Source organism: Onychostoma macrolepis, chromosome 08 (assembly GCF_012432095.1).
Source record: "Onychostoma macrolepis isolate SWU-2019 chromosome 08, ASM1243209v1, whole genome shotgun sequence".
NCBI classification, from domain to species: domain Eukaryota; kingdom Metazoa; phylum Chordata; class Actinopteri; order Cypriniformes; family Cyprinidae; genus Onychostoma; species Onychostoma macrolepis.
Genome location: NC_081162.1, coordinates 5,320,806 through 5,342,229, shown reverse-complemented (window position 1 = coordinate 5,342,229; position 21,424 = coordinate 5,320,806). Strand labels below are relative to the sequence as shown.

Below are 21,424 nucleotides of genomic sequence, written 5' to 3'. Positions count from 1 at the left end.
TAATTAAATTGAAATTGATTAAATAAATTAAATTAAATATTTAAAATAAGTATACATTTTTTAAATGAAATAAAAATGTAAAATATTTGAAGATTTATACATGAAGGCAATATTTGTTGCACTTCCTTTAATGTATGCTAATTTAAATGTATAAATGTTGTAGAACAGGAGTAATACTGTATTAAGAATACAGTAAGAGTCTTCATAGAATAAAATCAAAAAGTCTAAAGTAAAACACCAGGATTAGTGTAAAAGTAATGGGAATATGGGGTGAAAATGTGCTTAACTGTCATGAAAATAATGTGACTATCACTGTCACTGCAAAAAATCTTATAATAAGCTTATTTTTAAGCTATAATAAGCTTATAAGAGATACACACACACACACACACACACACACACACACACATAATATAATATATATTTATATGTATATGTATATGTTTGTGTGTATACATATACAGTAATCTTATATATAAGATTTAATGTATTTATTGTGGAAAAATTATAATGTATTTTACTTGTGAACAATTATACGTCATATACATTTAATGAATGTTAATTTAAATAAAAATTTTTTAAAAAGTTGTAGAATAGGAACAATATTGTGTTAAATGGGATAACAGGATAATGTCACTATGCAAAAAATGTTAATGTTAATTTTTTTTCTTCATGCACAATATAATTTGTCAGTGAAAGATGACCTGGACATGTTTTTGTGAGCGTCACCCACAGATGTTTTAGAGCATAGACTCTTTCAAACTTAGTATGCATCCATATCAAGCATGCTGGAAATCTCACATTTAGCTTTAAACAAAACAGCATTCTTTCAGTGTCGCCTCCAGTGGAATCCTTAAAACACACCGGCTTTGTTTTCTGCTGTGCCGCAACACATTTAATCAGCCGTAAGCCAAGATACCATGAAAGACAAGATTCCATTAGTGCATGAATAGCTCAGCGTTTCTCGCTTCTTTCTCGTTGTTCTCCCAGTGTTCATGGGAGGAAAGTATTTATAATGTGATCCCTCTGAAAAGCTGTTGAAACTCTAATGGCTTCAGACAGATGTCGGATCTCTTAATGTGATAACTCATTTCTAAACCAGGTGAGTGTGTGCCTCTCGCTTTGAGTGTGTGTTTTGTCTGCACTAACAGAAGTCAGCAACAGTTTTGAATCGCACGAGTAGCACAATTATATCTGCTTGGCGATATGCATTAGGGGAGGTTGTTTTGACTCTGTTCATTGAAGTCTTTGTTGATCAAGATGGAATGTTGTTTTTCTGATATGTGTAATGGCGAGATATCTTAGTAATAGTGATGCTCGTCTTAGCAAACACCACTAACTATTGCTCATATGTATGGCTTTATTCAAATCCCCAACAGTGAGTGTTCAGCTTTGGGTGCTTAACTCGTCCTGCAGTGTGCTACAGACATGGACGATACGATACCCCAAATCATGTGACTTGTTGAAGAGAGATACTAGTACAGTTTTAATAATTTAAGTAATCAGAATTAAAAGGATAATTCACCCAAATATTTAAATTGTGTCGTCATTTTCTCGCCCTCATGCTCTAAACATGCAGGTATTTTGAAAAATGTTTCGGCTATTTTTGTACGTACGTTGACTTTCATTGCATAGACAAAAACAGACAAAAATGCAAAAGAACACTAATACAAAACAAAAGCAACTAAAAAAAATATATAAAAAACAAACCGAAGCAACTCAGCAAAAAAACAAAACAACGCAAAAACAAAAACAAAAAAGAACATAAAATAAAAACAACTCAACAAACAAAACAATAACAACTCACAATGCAAAAATGTAACAAAAGCAACACAACATAAAAATAAAACAAATAAAACTAAAAAAAAACTACAGAAAAACAAAACTAAACCAAGAAAACACAATGCAAAGATAACCAAGAACAATACAATAAAAACAAAAACAGCTCGAACTCAAAAACAAAAGTAAAAAAAAAAAACATACAAAAATATCAAAGAACAACATAACGATAAAACAAACAAAAAACACAACACAAAGCAAAAACTACCCCAAAAAACTGAAAAATAACACAATGCAAAAATAAAAACAACACAACAAATGCAAAACAAAACAAAAAAAAATGACAACACACTAATAAAGCAAAAACAACACAGAAACAAAAAAGAACAACTCAATGCAATGCAAAAATAAAAAACAACACTAAAACAAATAAAACACAAAATGGCAACGCAATAAAACAAAAAAAAACAACAAAACACAAAAACAAAATAAAAACAACTCAAAAAACACTTAAAAAAACTAAACAAAAAAACTGCAAAAACAAAACAGATAAAATTTAAAAATGGCAATGCAATAATAAAACAAAAACAACACAAAACAAAACAAAAAAAACTCAAAAAAAACAAAACTATGCAAAAATAAGACAAACACACAAAAACATAAAACAAGAAAATGGAAACATTTTTCAAAATATCAGTTTTTGTGTTCTGTGCTGAAGAAAGACAGTCTTGCAGGTTTGGAATGACATGAGGATGAATGAATAATGACAATTTTCATTTTTGCCTGCATTATCCCTTTATGATTTTCACCTTCCAGACAATAAAATGGGTGGAACAATCCCATAAACTTACATTTGAAGGAGTGACCCGAGCCAGAATGTCATAGAGACTTGGGTGGGCTCTTGTGACTTGAGCCAGTACGTAACCACCCTACAGCAAACACCCTGGCATTGTCAAACGCAAGCAGAGAGATGCCATACTGTGTGTTTAGAGTCTCCTGTGCTGCTTAAAAGAGAGACAGGGCTGGTCAAACATGCGGATCTGATTTTTAGAAACCGAAAATCTATAATAAAGGCCTCGCTTCTCAGGCATGACACAGCACCCAGCGTTACACCCCACAGTACAGTGAACTCTGTAAACTCTTGCACAGACGTACTGTCACGCTGTCCCGTGGACAGAGCAAGGGTAGCTGCAGCGGTCATCCCGTCCAGACTCTGGTTTGGCTCGCGGAGCTGCGTGTGTGTGTGTGTGTGTGTGTGTGTGTGTGTGTGTGCCGCTGTTGCAAACAGCCGACTGCGATTTCGTCCAACTGTTATTTCTGTCATTCTCTGTCAAGCGGCCACCACACCCGCAGCCAGACGAGACGGGTGTTAAATTATACAGCCGACCAGCGAGGTGGAACTTAAGTGTGTGTGTGTGTGTGTGTGTGTGTGTGTGTGTATATGCAGTCATGTGGATGTTCAAGAAACATCAAGAGAGCTTTTAGACGGGCCGGGCACATGACCGTGTGTTTGGGTTGTGCCGAGTCAGACGGGCCGTCCTCTAGTCCATGTAGATTACAGCGAGTGTTTTTAGATCGCTTACTTCCAAGAACAACACCCGTGAACTGTCATTATAGACAGAGCAGGCACTAACCTGCTCTAAACCTGCTTTCAGGGGACAAACGATGTAAATTTCACCTGGAATATTCCATGTAACATGATCAAGTTTTTATTTCACAAATATAGTGTGGGTGGATGTAGAATAGATAAATAGATGATGCTTGTGCATATGTGATGGGTCATTGCCTTTGTTGTTCTACGTTCAGTCAAGATTTTTAGTGATTTCTGACTTAAGTTTCAGTTATACAAATTATTACTTTTAATGTTTTTACCATGCCTACTAAGGCTGTGTGATTTGAGGAAATGTACAGATGATAAAGCCATCTATTAAACTGTGTTTTTGTATTATTTTATCATTACTTTTGTCTTTATTGTATTATATTTGACATAGCTTAGGTTTAAAATCTTATTTGCTTATTTATTTTTTAACAATTTTATGTTGCTGGCTTTTTGTGAGTGACTAAATGGAGTGACTACAAAAATGTTATGCATCCTAAATAAACCGCTCATTGTAAAATGTAATTTTATGGTCGAACATAATGCATGCATCCAGCTGGCCAAATCCTATTTTTTGTTTAAATAAATCACTGAATGATTTATTAGTGAATCATTCTAAATAAAAAAAAATTTTAAACTCTTGATTAATCATCAAAAATGGCTGGAAATAATTTATTTTATTATTTATTTATTTATTTTTTTTGATTTTGTCATTTTAAGGTTGTATTATGTTTGCATGATGTTTTATCCAGTTGTCACACTTGACATTCGTGCCAAGAAGAGAGATAGAAGAGAGTCAATGGGCCAAGGTGGTGTTTTATAAATAGAGGGTGCGCGTGGGTTGTGGGGCTGGGTCCTGTGACGTTGCCACAGTGATATTGTGCCGCTCCCTTCTTTACTTCCTGTGGGAAACAATTTAGGGCTTGTCTTAACACAGCTCCACACGGTGAAGCCACTCACTTTCTCTCGCTCTCTCTCTCTCTCTCTCTGATTTTCTTCTTCTCTTGTAGTTTTCCTTCACTTTCACCTCATGTAGCTCATCACTTTCTTTACTAATTTGACAGATTTGTCTTACCTGACCCAAACGTTTATGGCTCACCTCTCGCAGCTTTACAGAGAATATTCCCATAAAACCTTCAGAAAACAGCTGAAGATGATCATAACGATCTGGAATTATATAATAAACTACTTTTTTTTAACTCATTTTTTCTGTTAAAGTATATGGCTGTCAGTAGAATAAAATAATCACTATTAATGTCATGATTTCTCATAATGAAATGTTGACATCCTTATTCAGTAACTTATTAATCTTTTTAAGTGCAAGTCCTGCATTATCAATTATTGAATGGCTTTTATCATCAGTGCTCATTATCCTAAAGAAAAATATTATCAAAAGCATAAATCATTTGTTTAGCTTTTCAGTTTACAAATGCCATCCAATAAAACCTCTGTAAGTTCAGACCGCTACATTATTTCCTGAATATTGTTTCTTTCAGAAGTGCATTCTAATCTATTTCTAATCTGTTGTAAAAAAATATATATATTATTTTTTTCAATGTTAAATAACCTTCAGAGATTTGAGATGTGGTTTTTCTTTTTCTTTTTTTCCCCTCCCCCACATGGTGTTTTCATAATTATTTTCTTGAAACATCTGGCTAATGTGGCCAATATTTTAATTATCAGTTTATTCAAGTAGACTCAGTAGTTAACAACCTCAATAAAAGTCGGCAATTTAGGCTGCATCGTTGGCCATTTCAGTTTAACCGCAGGCCACTTTACACATCGCATCTTCTCCTACTGAAGATGCGTCACGCACAGTCAACTGCAGAAGACCTACAGATGCACCTTACGGAGTTTCTTCACCTAAATCCCCCAAATAATGCACATAAGAACATACATTTATAGCTCCTTCACCCTAAAACTGTCCTCCTACTTCAAGGCTTGTAGCTTATGTGAAGTAAGTCTCTTTTTTCAGTAGTTACAAAGAACAAAACAGTGTGGGTCATGTGTTTGTACTGTTCCTCAGTGCTCCCAGGCGATGCAAAGTCGAAACGCAGTCAGGCCTCAAACCAAAGCGGCCGACTCTGTTGCTAAGTTACAGTTTAGAGTTTTCCTATTTTTAGTTTCCTGAGACCAGGCTTCTCACCCAGAGATTATATTTTCATTTGGAATAGAAACAATAAAAGAATCCAAGTGAAATGCCTCTGTGCCATTTGTGTGGCTGTAATTAAGTGATCCTGTTAAAATGGGCTAATGCTGCATGGACCTCCTCATCACATTATTAAATGATTTTTGTCATGGAACAAACACTGTGGTTTGCTGTGTTCAACACACTCTATTGATTTCCCTCTCCACGTAGACTATGAAACACTGTAGTGTTTCGCTTAAAGTAAGTTTAACACCTAAAGGAATGAATAGATATCTTTAAAATGATGTGAACCCATAAGATGAAGACTCCTAGAAAATGCAGTAGGTTGCTCCCTCATAGCGGCCACCATGCTAAGATCAAACAATAAATGCAAACCTCATAAAAATTCATGTAGTTTGTATAAGGCATACTTGTCTATCAACATGTTGTGAAAATTCAGTGGCTCCTCCAGAGCTGGTGGGGGCAGCAGAGAGGCAAGTGTTGTTGTTGTTCAGAAAAACAAAATTTGCGTTTTTAAAACCGATAAACTAGTAATTGTAAGTCAATGAGCTACTTGTTGGGGTAATTCCTTTCGAGATTGACAATCTTAAGCAGGGCACACACTACAAGAAAATCCAGCCAGTTTTGGGCCAAATTCTCCCCTTTTTATAATCTTAGTCCCAATTATTTTGATGGTTCTACAGATTGTTTTATCAGATTTCCCTGTGGTGTGAGATGTGTAAAAGGGATAGTTCACTCAAGAAAAAAATAAAATAAAATTACCCCATGGTTTACTCACCCTCAAGCAAGGTGTATATGACTTTCTTCTTTCAGACGAATACAATCTGAGTTATATTAAAAAATGCTCTGGCTCTTCCAAGCTTTTTAATGGCAGTGAATGGTGGTCGAGATTTTGAAGCAAAATAAAGCACATAAATCCATCATAAAAAGTGCTCCACACCACTCCAGGTTTTAATAAAAACTTCTGAAGTGAAACGATGCATTTGTGTAAGAAAAATAACCATATTTAAAACTTTATAAACCGTAATCTCTAGCTTCTGCTAACTGTCGTACGCGCGTTCACGAGAGAGTGGTGTTCCAGCGAATGACGTAGGCGTCTTCTGCATGTTCAATGAAGCGGACACCCGACAGAGAGGAAAATCATGGAAAAAATGTGGGCTAGTTTTGAATATCTGTTGGTCTGTTTTTTTTTTTTTTTTTTTTTTTTTTTTTTAAACTTGGCAACCCTGCCTCCAGCTCGCGCTGTAACATGTTCACGCGCCTCTGTGACTTCATACAAATATTTTTTCTTTTATTTCCACAAATTTTCTGTAAAAATTAGTCCAAACACTATAATCGTCATTTCTTCTTGCCCGTTGTCCGCCATTTGTTTACTCTAAAGTCATGTTTTCCCGTGTTCCCGGACTCCACACTCCACACACTATAGGAACAAAACTGTTAAATTTATGAATGTTTTATCATTATTTTTGTGGTCTCTCACATTTTGAAAATCTGAGAAGATTTTAATCTTTTAGTGTGTGCCAGACTTCATTTGAGCTGTGGTTATAATAGTTTCTCGTCGTAGAAACCATCTTTCCTCATAACGCAAACATGGCAAATATCTGTGTAAATCTTTGAATGTGACGGTTTTATGAACGATTTATACATTTTATTTTATTTTTTTTGTGCTTGTTACTTTGTTGACATGTTATTTGAAAATCCTGTCATCATTTTCTCACCCTCAAGTTGTTCTAAAATTGTATGAGTTTCTTTCTTCTATGGAATGTTAAAGAAGATATTTTGAAGAATGTGTGTAGCCAAACATCAGTTGGTCCCCATTGACCATAGTACGGAACAAAAAAAAATACTATGGAAGTCAATGGGGAACATCAACTGTTTGGTAATACACATTCTTTCAAATATCTTCTTTAGTGTTCAGCTGATGAAAGAAACTCATACAGGTTTGGAAAAACTTAAGGGTCAGAAAATGATGAGAGAATTTTCACTTTTGTGTGAACTGATCCTTTAATGAATGTCTGTGTTATGTGCACATTGATCATGTTCTCTGTCTGTGCTGTGTGTACGCAGGTACAGCAGTGTGTTTCCCAGTCTGAACATGGCGGTAAAACGCAGGGAACAGGCTCTTCAAGATTATAAGAGACTCCAGTCTAAAGTGGAGAAATATGAAGAAAAAGAGAAGACGGGGCCCATCATGGTCAAACTCCATCAGGTACAACCAGTTCTTCCATTCAAGACAGGACTTCCTTTCCGACAGCGTCGTAATTTCAGCCATTCATTTTTCGATGAGTGACTGATCGCCTACTAATACCAGAAATCCTTTAATTGAAGTTAGTTCACTCAGCGGTCATATTGGTAACGCCCCAGGTAGCTGTTTTCTGTGTAGATAAAACATACAGCTCTTGTCTGCTTGAATAGGGAAAGATAGACATCAAATCGGTAACATTTTAATTTAATGCAACCTTGTTACACATTAAATGTATTTACGATAGTAAAAACACTAAATTAAAAACCAAACCCTAACCCTTTGGTATATACGTGTTGTTAATTAATATTACCCAGTGTTTATTTGTGCAGTTACACTGTAACAAGGACACATTAAAATAAAATGTAACCCTTAAATCAAATTACATATTTGTATGTTTCAGACTCATCCAGCTAATGCTTATGCACAATCTACAGTAAATAAACTCTGTGTAAAAGATGATGTGGCATTCATTCCTTCTGCTGCTATAATGAGAGTTGCAAATATTTTACCATGCATTTCATTGCCTTCATCACACTATATTCTGCCTTAATAGACCACATGCAGTTGCTTATTTTCACAAGGTTTATTGTGGCTCCTTATATATGGATAAATCTCATATCTTAAGGCTTGTTTGTGCCGAGTGTGAATTTTCGAAATGTTCATCGGGACAAGTTTTTCAAAATTAATCTCTGAGCTTTTGTCTTAAAATTCACCCTGTGTATGAGGAGCTATAGAATATAAAACCATATCCACAACAAACATCAAAAAGGTCATATGGCATATAACTGCTGACAAAATAAAAGCAACTTTTAATACGTAATATTCATTGAGTTAACACCATATTTTCGCTGTAGTAGATCACCATTACTGCCGTACAGTTGTTTATTCCAAAATTTGCGTATGCACATATAAACACAGTTACGTCCTGTCATACCCCTATTTAAGCACATAAATAACCATAGATCATATTGTACTTTTTATTTTAAACGAGAGAGACAGTGTTAATTTTGTCCTTTTGTCTGCATCAATTTTGTTATCAGACCTCATGAAATTTCCACAGGAAATGATATTCAGAACTCATTTTACTTCTATGACATGCCGTATTTCTGAGTGATCAGGATATTGGTTCCAAAAAGAACAGGAATGTGCGTTACGAAAGCAGATAGAGAAACCAACAAAAGTTTATGATTCTTACACATTTTGTTGATCATGATACTCCTCACAAATTAACACAAACTTAATTTTGAAGCCTAAATACAATCAGCAGAAGTAATAAGCTAAACGTACGTTATAACCAAACGACACCACAGTCACATGACCTCAAAGTCACATTACTAAGCCTCCAACAACATTTTTACTGAATGTTCGAGTGTCTAACATGATACAAGCACAATGTGGCTGTGAAAGTGACCTTATTTCAGGCATTTATCCAAAAATACATTCAAAAAACCCACTGACTTTGAGACTAAGGAGCCGAAGTGGTAAAAAGCTCATTTCTGGGTTTCAACCTCCAAAATACATCATCCTTGCAGCACCATTTTGACTTCATTTTAACTTTAACTGGGGCTCAAAAAGACACAAAGCCACCTGAACTACGAAACACTTCACACAAAACAGTTTTTCTCTAGTCTTTATACATCTTCCTGTAGTGGATGCTTGTAGTCGAGTATGCTGGACCTTAAGAGTCATCAGGTTTATTATCATCCGTCCACTCGCGTACAGTTCTGGCGGGATTTTTTTAGCACGCAGCAACAAGTGAAGGAAGCTGCGCTGGATAGGTGCAGAAGTATTCAGAGCACATGTATACATGCGAGCGAACTCACCCACGCATGAGAAACAGCCTCTCAACTCAGCTGCACTTTTTCAAGAGGCTGCGCTCAACACACACTGCGGGATAATTGGGTTTCGCACACACACACACTCACTCGCGTACAGTAACACGATCCAGCGAACGCGAGCAAACAATAATTGTTTGTTCTTTTTGTTGCACACTTCTGGGTCATTATGCATGTGTATGTTGACACGTGAAGGACTGTACGTGCGTAAACAGATAGAGACGGATGCCTGGAAAACTTCAACATACATGTACAGCCCATCGCCCACACACACACTGAAGGACTCAGCGGGCCGTAGAGGATAGGAGAACTGATGGTGTGTGTGTGCAATCACATTTACACACGGCCTGTGTCATATATAGAAAGCAGGTCATATCCTAGCAGAGGTCAGCACTTATAGATTGCTTTCCCCTCCCTTCCGCTGTGCTGATTGGTGATTGCATCATCAACATTGCTCTTCCCCACCTCCACACCCTTGAAAATATCCTGGCCTCATACAATTTTTTTGTTATTATTCTAATGACACACCATAACGGCATGCATTAATATTTGGCAAGTCATTCTGGAGTAGGCAGTAGTCTTGGTTTTATTCATTGCTGCATTACACGTCTGTGTGTGTGTGTGTGTGTGTTCTGCTTTTAGGCCAGGGAAGAGCTGAAGCCCGTCAGGGAAGACTTTGAAGCCAAGAACAAGCAGCTGTTGGACGAGATGCCCAAGTTCTACAACAGCCGCATCGACTACTTTCAGCCCAGCTTTGAGGCTCTGATACGAGCTCAGGTGAGCATCAAATGCATCCAGCTCAGACGCAAAATAACTCAAACTAAAATACAGCATGTCTGTTACGTGGGCCATATCATGGATTTTCTGGGAACATACTTTTATATTTTGTTTAACACAACACCACAAATCCCTTCCTCACTCACAGACACACATTGATTTCCATTATTTAAATATATATATATATATATATATATATATATATATATATATATATATATATATATATATATATATATATATATATATATCTCACAAAACTGAATACACCCCTCACATTTCAGCAACCATTTTAGTATATCTTCTCAAGGGACAATTCTATAGAAATGAAACTTAGATATATTTTAGAGTAGTCAATGTGCAACTTGTATAGCAGTAAAGATTTACTGTCTTCTGAAAATAACTCACACAGCCATTATTGTCAAAAAAGCTGGCAACAAAAGTGAGTTCACCCTAAGTGATTACAGCTATACGTCGTTTAATCATGCAAAGCCACATGTGCTATTCATCATGTTCATGTTTTTGTCTGCTTGACAGGACTATACCAATTTGTGTATCTTGTTTTAGAGCAGTTAAAATTTGGTGCTTTGAGTACAGTTCTCTCATACTGACCGCTGGATGTTCAACATGGCACCCCGTGGCAAAGAACTCTCTGAGGATTTGAGAATCAGAATTGTTGCTCTCCACAAAGATGGCCGAGGCTATAAGAAGATCAGTAACAACCTAACACTGAGTTACAGTACAGTGGGCAGTGGCATACAGAGGTTTTCCAAGACGGGTTCCACTCGGAACAGGCCTCGCAAGGGTCGATCAAAGAAGTTGAGTCCTTGTGCTGTGCGTCAGGTGCAGAAGCTGGCTTCGAAAAACAGATGCATGAGTGCTGCCAGCATTGCTCTAGAGGTTGCAGAAATAGAAGGTCAGCTTGTCAGTGCTCAGACCATAAACCGCACACTGCAACAAGTCGGTTTGCATGGCCGTCGTCCCAGAAGGAAGCCTCTTCTGAAGCTGGCTCACAAAAAGCCTGCAAACAGTTTGCTGAAGACAACATGTCCAAGAGCATTAATTACTGGAACCATGTCCTGTGGTCTGATGAGTCTAAGGTAAACTTGTTTGGCTCAGATGGTGTCAAGCATGTGTGGTGACGCCCTGGTGAGGAGTACCAAGAAAATTGTGCCTTGCCTACAGTCAAGCATGGTGGTGGTAGCTTCATGGTCTGGGGCTGCATGAGTGCTGCTGGTACTGGGGAGCTGCGGTTCATTGAGGGAAACATGGATTCCAACATGTACTGAGACATTCTGAAGCAGAAGATGATGCTCTCCCTTCAGAAACTGGGCTGAACGGCAGTTTTCCAACATAATAACGACCCCAAACACACTGCCAAGATGACGACTGCCTTGCTGATGAAGTTTTAACATGTTCACTTAGGGTGTACTCTTTTTTTTGTTGCCAGTTATTTAGACAATAATGGCTATATGCTAAGTTATATTTAGAGGACTGTAAATTTGCACTGCTATACAAGCTGCACATTGACTACTCTAAAATATATCCAAGTTTAATTTGCGTAGTATTGTCCCTTGAGAAGATATACTAAAATTGTTAAAAAGGGGGAAAAAATACAAAAGTAGAGGATCAAATTAATACTTGCAAACTTTCAAATGATGACTAACTGGTGAGCCGGCTGGTAGCTTTTTTAACATTTTTTATAAAATAAAAGTAGATGATCAAGTATGACAATAGACGATCAAGAATGAAGTAGAAATACTATAACAATGTCTCAAAAATAGTAGTCACGTTACCTCTATAGGTCTGCTGATCATGTGACCTTTGTGGATATTTGCCAGAGTAATTTCCTGTTTTTAAAACTGATGAAGGTGTTTGGATAGACACTGAAATGTCTTGTTGATTATTTAATATTTTTCAATAAAAAATAAAAAAAAATGAACATTTTAACACCTGGATGATTTAGTTATGAATCTACACAAACAAAAATATTTTACGTATTTTACATGAATATGTATAAAAATAAGGAAATAATAAAAAATTTATTGTTGTGGCTGTAATCAAATATTTACAGCTGGTTTGACAAAAGTCTGAGACAAGGGTTTAACAAAATATATGCATAAAAGACTGTTTTATAGTTGTCATGGTAAAATGTTATATGATAATCATTTAACAAAAAGTTGAATTACATTTTTTTTTGTTTTTAATAAGAATCAAAAGCCAAAAATCTAAATCAATAAAAATCATGTTTGAAGAAACACCCTCACACACACACACACAGTAGTAAATTTTAAAGCTTACTCTCCCTCCACCCAGATCTAATGTGATTAACCCTGAGTAACACACACACACAAAAACACTCCTTTATGCTGCACTCACACACTGTCTCACTCTACACATTTCCCCTCTCTCTAATGTGATTAACCCCCACAATCCTGCCTGCTTATGTCCACAGCTCAGTCTGTGTTATTTTAAGGAGAGTGTGTGTGAGAGGGAACTAAACATTAGAATCTAATGAATGTAGTAAAAGAGGAAAAGCCAAGTCAACACACACAGTCTTGTCTTCAGGACGTACGCATTTACCCCCTCTCTGACATTTTCACAGTGTTAGGATGGTAATATTATTCCCATGTCATGATGTTATTTTGCATGTGTGTCTGTACAGACCCCCCCCCCAAAAATATGGATACTTTAGCGACGTTCTGTTTTGTTCTGTTCTGCTCTGTTTTGTTCTGTTTTAACAATCTCTCCATTCCTGGCTTGATGGATAATAATAAATTCATATTCTTAAAGGTGTCCAAATGCTTTTTGGTGCACCTGTGTGTGTATAAGTGGAGATAATGCAGACATCACATATGATATCAGTACACATGGACTTAAACTTTAACATTTAAGTTGCATTAAGAAGCATAAACAATAGTATGTTTTAAACTAATGGATCACCTCTGCTGTCATCTGCCTCTTGAGTCAAACGTATCCTGTAAGTACGGTGGATATAACCTATTTTACACAGTGTTTTACAACACTGACTTAACTGTGAGTTGGTGTTAAAGCTGAATAGTCTAAGCAGGCCTTTTCTTGGTGGGTTAATCACATATTTAAAAGCCATAATCTTCACGGCTCAGGGCAGAGCGGGCAGTCGAGATCTGTCAGGTCTGAGTCCGTCAGGACCTGATCCTGTGCCCTATGATCCCAAAAAATGCCATCTTGAGAGAGAGCCTCTCCTAACTGTCTACTTGTACATGCACTGTTGTTATAGGTCTGGTATAACAGATGAATTACATAGTAAATTGTATGAAAATTATTATTTAAAATTCTGTTAGATTGAAGACTAATAACTACATTTATACAAATTTTTAAAAAATGTTGCTATATTACAATAATCAAAATGAGAATATTTTACATTGGAAATGTTTTTGATTGGTTTTGAGATTTACCCACGTAGTATTCATTACTTTCTAGAAAGTTTAAATGAAGTGTTCAGATTTTTCTTTGCTCATTTTATGTTTACTTAATTTAGGAGATGATTCTTAATGTGAATGTGTCAAGTGTTAATAGGTTTGATTTTGTGTTATCTGATTAGCCTGAGAAGGATTAGCCAAACAGGAAACAGCCTTCATGACGACAAACAATGCCGTCATACACGCAGTGAGCCTAAATGTCGCTTGGTAGCTTGTACTACTCGTGTAGGGCATGCATCGCATCTCAATTCCATCCCAACAATCTTAAAAATAAAGGTTCTTTATTGTCATGGTTCCATCAAGAACCTTTAGCATTCATGGAACCCTTCAATCACACGTTCTTTATAGTGATGGAAAAAGTTTCTTTAGATTATGAAGTGTTCTTCACACTAAGAAAAACGGTTCTTTTAAGAACTGTACACTAAAATGTTAAGGAACCAAAAATATTTATTTAATGGCATCACTGCAAGGAGAAAAAAAAAAAAAATTTCTAAAGTGTATGATAATATTTTCACCTTTCGGCAATGCTAAAAAAAAGTGGCTGATGTACCAGTCAGTTATTTTTACAAAGATTATCGTCTGACTGTACATCATCACTTACATGTATTTTAGAAAGATTAGAGCGCTCTATTGACCAACCAGCATCCAGAACTGGAACTATCTATTTGATAACAGGATGTACATTTGTATAACTGGAGTCATCTAGTAGCTGATTTTGCCTTCTGGTCTACTAGTATGGACTAGTAAATAGCAGTTGAATTCAGCTTGTAAATGTCATGGATGGAACAACGTCAAACTTCCTTTAGCTAAAACCATTGCAAACTTTATGGAGACAACAGTCTTTTGTGATTTTGTTTTTTGTGTAGTAACACTTTGTGATGCTACGCTTTTGTCATTTGCTCTATTGAAAACCAGATGTGGGTGCTCAGTGGAAAAAAAATAAAGGTTATAAATAAATGAACACATGAATGTATTAAGCTGATCATAGATCAGGCCTGAAATGCAGTCTTTCCTCGCTCTCAGCTAACAGATGGGCAGCAGAGAGAGAGAGCAAGAGAGAGGCCTAGCAGATGACCGAGTCTCATTCATCAAGCGCTTTCAGTAACCCAGAGTGCCATACCTCCAACACCCACATACTCCAAGACACAGTCAACCAACAGCAGCTCTCCGTGACGGGGTAGAGGAGGGTGTCACTTCTGTCAGATAGAGGGTGTAGGTGGACTCCCGAGACTGCTTACTATAGGTGCGGTGTAGAGACGCTGCCTCCCTCTGTATCTGATGGACGTCACATTAGACAGTGTGTGTGTTTGTGTTTCCAGTAGTCCTGGAGTGGACACAGTTTGACTCACCGAACATTCAGTCATGCTGAGAGTCCCTCATCCTGCTGAGTCATTCGCACACATACACACAGCCTTATATCAGGGGATGAGGACAAATAGAAATTTGGCCTAAAGAAAGATGCATGCACAAACATCCTGGATGGCCTCGGAATGAGCCAAATTTACACATGCCGTCTTGATTCCCAGAAGCCACTGCTTTCAGTCTTGACTTCTCATACGAGTGGAAAATCTTTGAACGCATATAAAATATATTCACAAACCTCATCTTCAGTACAGGGTGAAAACCAATGGCGGTCCTAGTACTGAGCCTTGCAGTACTCCATACTGAATTGATTGATATACCTCTTCATTTACTGCTACAAATTGATAATGGTCAGATAAGGACAAATTGAACCATGCCAATGCAATCACAGTAATTCCAACATAATTTTTGACTCTGTCCAAGACAATGATGTGGTCGATAGTATGAAAGGCAGCACTAAGGTCCAGTAACACTAATAGGAGAGGTGCAGCCACAATCACATGATAAGAGCAAGTGATTTGTTACTCTAATAAGCATAGTTTCAGTGCTGTGAAATGGTCTAAACCTGTTCAACAATACATGCATAGTGTCTACACTGGGTGCATTCAGCAAAAGCTGGCTCCCCACGGTGATGTACTCAAAGTGAATGACACAGATCATTACATTGTCACCCTGCTATGCATTTACACGGGACACGTTCTGGCATTCAGGAACTGCTGGACCAGGAGTAGCCATCCCTCTTCCTGGGTGGATACTATCCTGGAGAGTTTACTTCCAACTCTAATCAAATGCTCTTGAACCAGCTAATCAAGGTGTTCAAGATTACTTGAAAATTACAGGCAAGTGTGATGAAGCAGGGTTGGAACTGAAGCCTGCAGGGGAAGGTAGTTCAGTTCTCCAGGAGCAGGTTTGGAAACCCCTGAACTAGACAGAGTGCTGGAATGAAGAGAAATACTTTGTGTTCTAAAGATGGCACATCAAATTCAACAATGCTAAAGAACAGTTTGAGACCTAATCCAGCAGTTCCATTGATTGTTGGGATGCTAAGTAATTTGACAATATCAACAACTTTACAAGGGGCGCAGTGCCTCAGTGGGTAGTACTGCCACCTCACAGAAAGAATGTCCCAGGTTCAAGTCCCAGCTTCCTTCAGTTTCCCACTTAATCCAAAGACATGCAAGTCAGCTGAATTGGAACAACTAAATTGTCAGTAGGTGTGAATATGAATGCGTGTAAGTCTGTGTTTAAGGCCTGGCAATACTTCATTTTCCGTGTTCTGCTACATCTCCAACAGAGTATTCTCTATTGACCATGAGCACTGATGGACTCGTTCTGTGTATTCACACTTCCTATTGGACCTTTTGTTTTCGAGCACCCAAATTACTCACACATGTGCTGTTGTCCTAGACATCAGCGGACTGTGGTGGTGATAAATTCCATCATGCTTAATCTCCTCAAGCTGCAGTGGAATGTGAACAAGGAAAGTGTACTTTAGCTCTAGCCATGCAATGGACTGGCCATCCATCCAGGGAGTATTTCCCAGCCTTTGCCGATAGGCTCCCGCATCCTTACGACCCTATAGAGGACAAGCGGTGTGGAGAATGGATGAATGGACAGTTTTACAAATTCAGTAATTGTTCCAAATGGATTTCCATTCCAAAGCTGACATTTTTACCAGATTTTGTTTTCACTTTGTCGCTTAATAGGTAGCCTTGTGTTTACAGCTTATTGGTCCATGGTTATTGAGTATTCTGAGGTGACGTGATGCTAAATGTGTAGACAGACTCAGTTCGGACATCTGTGGCTTACAGTGTAGACTGTGTGTTACAATTTGTGTGTGTATGTGTTTAATTAGTTAATTAGCCGTGTGTTTGACAGAAGCATAAATACTAATTCCCTTTGAAGCTTTTTCTGGTCAAGAATCACCCGCTTAAACAGGAAGGGTCTGTCTGGATGATGTGTTCAACGACGACCACAGTTGATTTTGTTTTTTCTGTGTGTGATTTTTAAAGAGCGATAAATCTAAAATCGGCAAAACCACAATAATAGATTGGTGTGGTATCTCATTCGAATCATGGCGCAGCTGTCTCCACAAATGGTTAAACAGACAGCAGCAAAGGAATGATTGGAAATGTGTGTTGACTTTGCGGTCAGAATATCCTTCCATCTGAAAGTAATAAGAACCAATTGTTTAATGGACTTAACTCTGAATCAAAGCAGGATTGGGCAGTTACTGAGGATGCCACGTTTTCTTGCTACTAACTGCCTTAAACTACTGAAACCTGTGATGTCGTGAACTACGCAAACTTGAATCTTTGAAAAGTAGTTTCTACAGACCATGTGCCTTGACTACCAAAAGCTGCGTCAAACCAACCAATCAAATTGGAGCTTGCTGTTTCGAGAAAGCTCCTGTCTTTGCAACATGTATCATACGGCTCATGAACGGTCCGTGGGCGTGACGCCTGAAGCCGAGACATAAATACGGTGCCGTACCTGCGTTTTAGCTTGTGTGTGGCAGCATCATTCATTGGTTGTTTTGATTGATCTCTGACAGGTCCAAGGCGGATTTTCCTCTGAACTAGTTTTCCTTCCAGCCCCACGTGCTGCACGGCAAACAGATCCCCTCTCCGCTCTTCATGTGGTGAGACCACCATAAACAGGACAGACCAGTATCCGCTTCCATTCAGCACTGGGCAGGAACTGGCCTCTCATAGATCACAGAGTGCCACTGACGGCCAGCGTGGAGTCTTTGATTAGAGTCTGAAGTCATTTCGAGCAATCCCAGAGGCAGTTTACACAATCTATTCAAAAGAGATGTGCTTCATCACAGTGTTTGGTGCCGCATTTATACATCTGCCCTACAAAAACCCTAAAAAGTGTCTTTGCAATCCGTGGGTGTCTGAACCCGATGGCTCCTGTGTGAACAATAGAGTTGAGTTGCGTTCATCAACCGAAATTCTGCTGCTTATCGCTAGCTAACAAGACCAAAGAGGATATGGCTTTTCAGTTTGATCACCCCATGTGAAAGACGGACCTTTTTCCACTCAGACGTTGCTTTTATGGCCTCTGCTTTTCAGTAACATTCATAGCGGTATTGCTAAATGAAGTACCGCTTTTATTATTGCTATTATTATTGCTCATATTTAGAGTTAGTGATTTGAACAAACCTTTATTTTGTTTTTGTTGCATTTAGTTTTTTGTTTTGTCTGTATAATAAAAGTCAGTATGGTTCAATATTATGTCTTGAACTCCATTGCCTTTATTTGTCAGAATTTTCTTTCAAGTCATACAGGTTTGGACCAACATGAGTAAATGATGACAGGAATTAAATTTTTAGTGATTTGCAATTTTGGTGACTTGGAGTTGGGACAGTAAGAAACCACCTAGCAACCATTCAGAACACCCTGGCAACCACAAGCTAAAAACCGCTTTGAAAACCTTAGCAGCCACATACTGTAGCATGAGTTTTGCACCACTCGTATTGTCCTGAGAATGTTTTTTTTTTTACCTCAGGATTTTAAGGCCATAGTAGATGTGGATTTGTTTGCGAGCGCACATACAGTAAGCAGCTTGAATAAATGTGCTGTGTGTGGGTTTGAGAGCAGAGCAGCTGTATTTCCCAGCGCTTTCAATGGCGGCCCACTCCTCCTGGAGTCTTGTAATGTGATTAAAGGCTATTAATCATCAAAGCGTCTCTCGCGGGACCCCTGACTCACGGGCCGGGGGAAGAGCAGGGGCGGGACGTGTCAAGAAAGCTTTCAGCCGACACTCGCTCGCTCACACAGCGATCGCAGAAGATCAGGGTCACCTGCTACCCACAGACCCACGAGCGTTATCTCTGTGCCGTAGCATTTTCCTGTACGAGCGGGAGTGAAGAATATCCCTTGTTTGAAAAAGTCAAGTTCTTTATTTAGCATAAAGTGATTTCACGTACAAATTAAGGCCTCAGCTATGCAGTCATTTTCTATTTTAGTTTAGACAGGGCTGTGTCCTGGCAGAATAAGCATATTTACAAGATGAAGACCATCACAGTAGGGAATCTTGGGGGTTTTATTGAGTCTGACTTTGCAGCTCAAAGGGTGTGTCATTATGAAGGGGAGTGGCTTTGACTTTTAAGGGCGTGTCCATTATAATAATTTCAGATTTTAGGTGGTATTGATCATATGCAGCTGGATTTGTGAATGTTAACTGTTTGTATATGTTTTATGTGATAGTGATTAAGATTTCCAGAAAATGCTATTAAATTAGCCAGTTTATGAGACTAAATGAGTCTGAAAATTTCGTATACGTTTTTTCGTATTCGTCATCCTTTCCTATCAAAATGCTTGCTACGGATGCGAAAACACAGAAAATCAAACCCGGTCTGAATTTTGATGGATCAAAGTTTCAGAGGCATTGTGTAAACGTGATTGACGTAACGTGAAGTCGTATTTAATTTTTAATGTGTGAAAATTTCGGACGATAATTTTGGACTCAAGTGTGCAAAGACCTTGAGACTGTATTGAATTGCAAAATTACTTTTTCCATCATTCCCTGTGACTACATGAAGATAAGATACATAAAAATGACCAATTACACCACTAATGCACATTAATTCACCAAGTAGCTTTGTGTTGTGGCGTAAAGTGACAAAGAAACAGGAAGTTGTTCAGAGGCTTACTTGATCGCAAGTTCTGGAAAGGTGAAAAAAAAAATGCGTACTTGACCTTTCTTTCCTTTTGTTTTCTGTCAGGTGGCCTATTTTACAGAGATGCACAAGATCTTCACTGAACTGACGGATCAGATTGATCAGGGTGGTTTGACAGATGAACAGAGAAAGCAAGAGAACGAGGCCAAACTGAACGAGTTGCGCGCGCTGTCCATCGTGGCCGACGACTGAGACGGAAAACATCCTCTTACCCACGTCGTACTCTGATGTTTTAATGAAGTCATGTCAATATTTAATTTATTTCTCTTTTTTTGTTGATAATGTAGAAGTCTTGTTTTGAATATCTTTTTGACAGATGAAGCCATCAGAAAACACTAATGATACTGTAAAACCTTTTAACAGGATTTTTTTAAACGTGTTCAGATTCTCATATTAGCATCAAGTTTAGATTCTCAGCTGGAATTAATTACCTTTTCTTTTTTCCAGTTACTTTTTTGTTGATCAAACTTCCTGTTTAGTTTTTCTAGTCTTGTCAGTTCTTTATTGCAGTCACTATAACTGACCAACGGTTGAATTTCTAACGGATAATTTACATGTTTATCTTAAAGATTTCCCATTCACCACAGGCCAAATTAATATTCAAATCACAATATGCTAAAGCTTAGGGGTTTTTTTATACATGATGAACGTTACTTGTTTTCCGTATAGTTCAAACACTACAATAGTATCTTCTTCAGCTTTTTTAATGCTTTTTAAAGTATCATCAAAAAATAGTGTAACACTGGAATTGTTGATGATTGATATCTTGGAATAATGTTACAGTGCGATTGTCAGTTAACAGAAATCATGTTAGTCTGGTGTGGATTCAGTGATGAACTACATGCATTTAAATGATACTCTGCCTCCCTCTACTGACACATGTGAAACATTTTTCTTTAGTTTTTTGTATCTGACCTGTGTTTGTGCTCATTGTGTTTGTAATGAAGGAAAGACAGGTTTATATATATATTAACCAGTAGTCTTACAGCCATAATACACAAGGGCCAATTATTTAAGCCACACAATTTCATCTCATTTATGTCAATGTTGTGAATAGCATCAGTTACTGACAATCACTTTCTAGTGAAGTTTTTAAACTGGAAGAGCCTTGATTGTTTCGGTTGGACATTAATATTTCAAATGTGCCTTCAAAGTAGGTTATGTTGCTCTCTATGGTCCAATGTAAACAAGTTCAGTGCAAGTCCCTTTGGATAAAGCATCTACCAAGCAACTTAATGTAAGCATTAAACAGTGTTTTTACATTCCTGCTTTGCTTTTAAAAGAAGAAATGAATGTTTGACTTTTGAAATAATCTAAAACATTTTCTCTGTACCACAGCCTTATGATTCCCAAAAGTGTGTGCATTTTTCATCTGTAAAATTGTTTTCCTTTAAAAAAATTTTTTGCTGTTGTGTTTAATTGTCAAACATTCTTACAGTAAATTGGTTGTGAATATTCAATGTCTGAAAATTCCTGATTTTATTTTAAATGAACCTTTTCATCCAAAATGACGTCTAGTACACTCATTGCAG

The 21,424-nt window shown here is 37.5% G+C and overlaps 1 protein-coding gene across 1 annotated transcript in view; it reads left to right on the top strand.

Moving 5' to 3' along the window:
• bin3 (bridging integrator 3) overlaps positions 1–21,333 on the top strand; it is a 69,341-nt gene extending 48,008 nt beyond the window's left edge. Inside the window, exons 7-9 of the mRNA XM_058784986.1 lie at positions 7,593–7,734; positions 10,248–10,382; positions 19,938–21,333. Of these exons, the coding sequence (XP_058640969.1) occupies positions 7,593–7,734; positions 10,248–10,382; positions 19,938–20,084 (424 nt within the window). The 3' untranslated portion in view covers positions 20,085–21,333. The remainder of the gene's footprint in view (positions 1–7,592; positions 7,735–10,247; positions 10,383–19,937) is intronic.
• Positions 21,334–21,424: the final 91 nt, after the last annotated feature.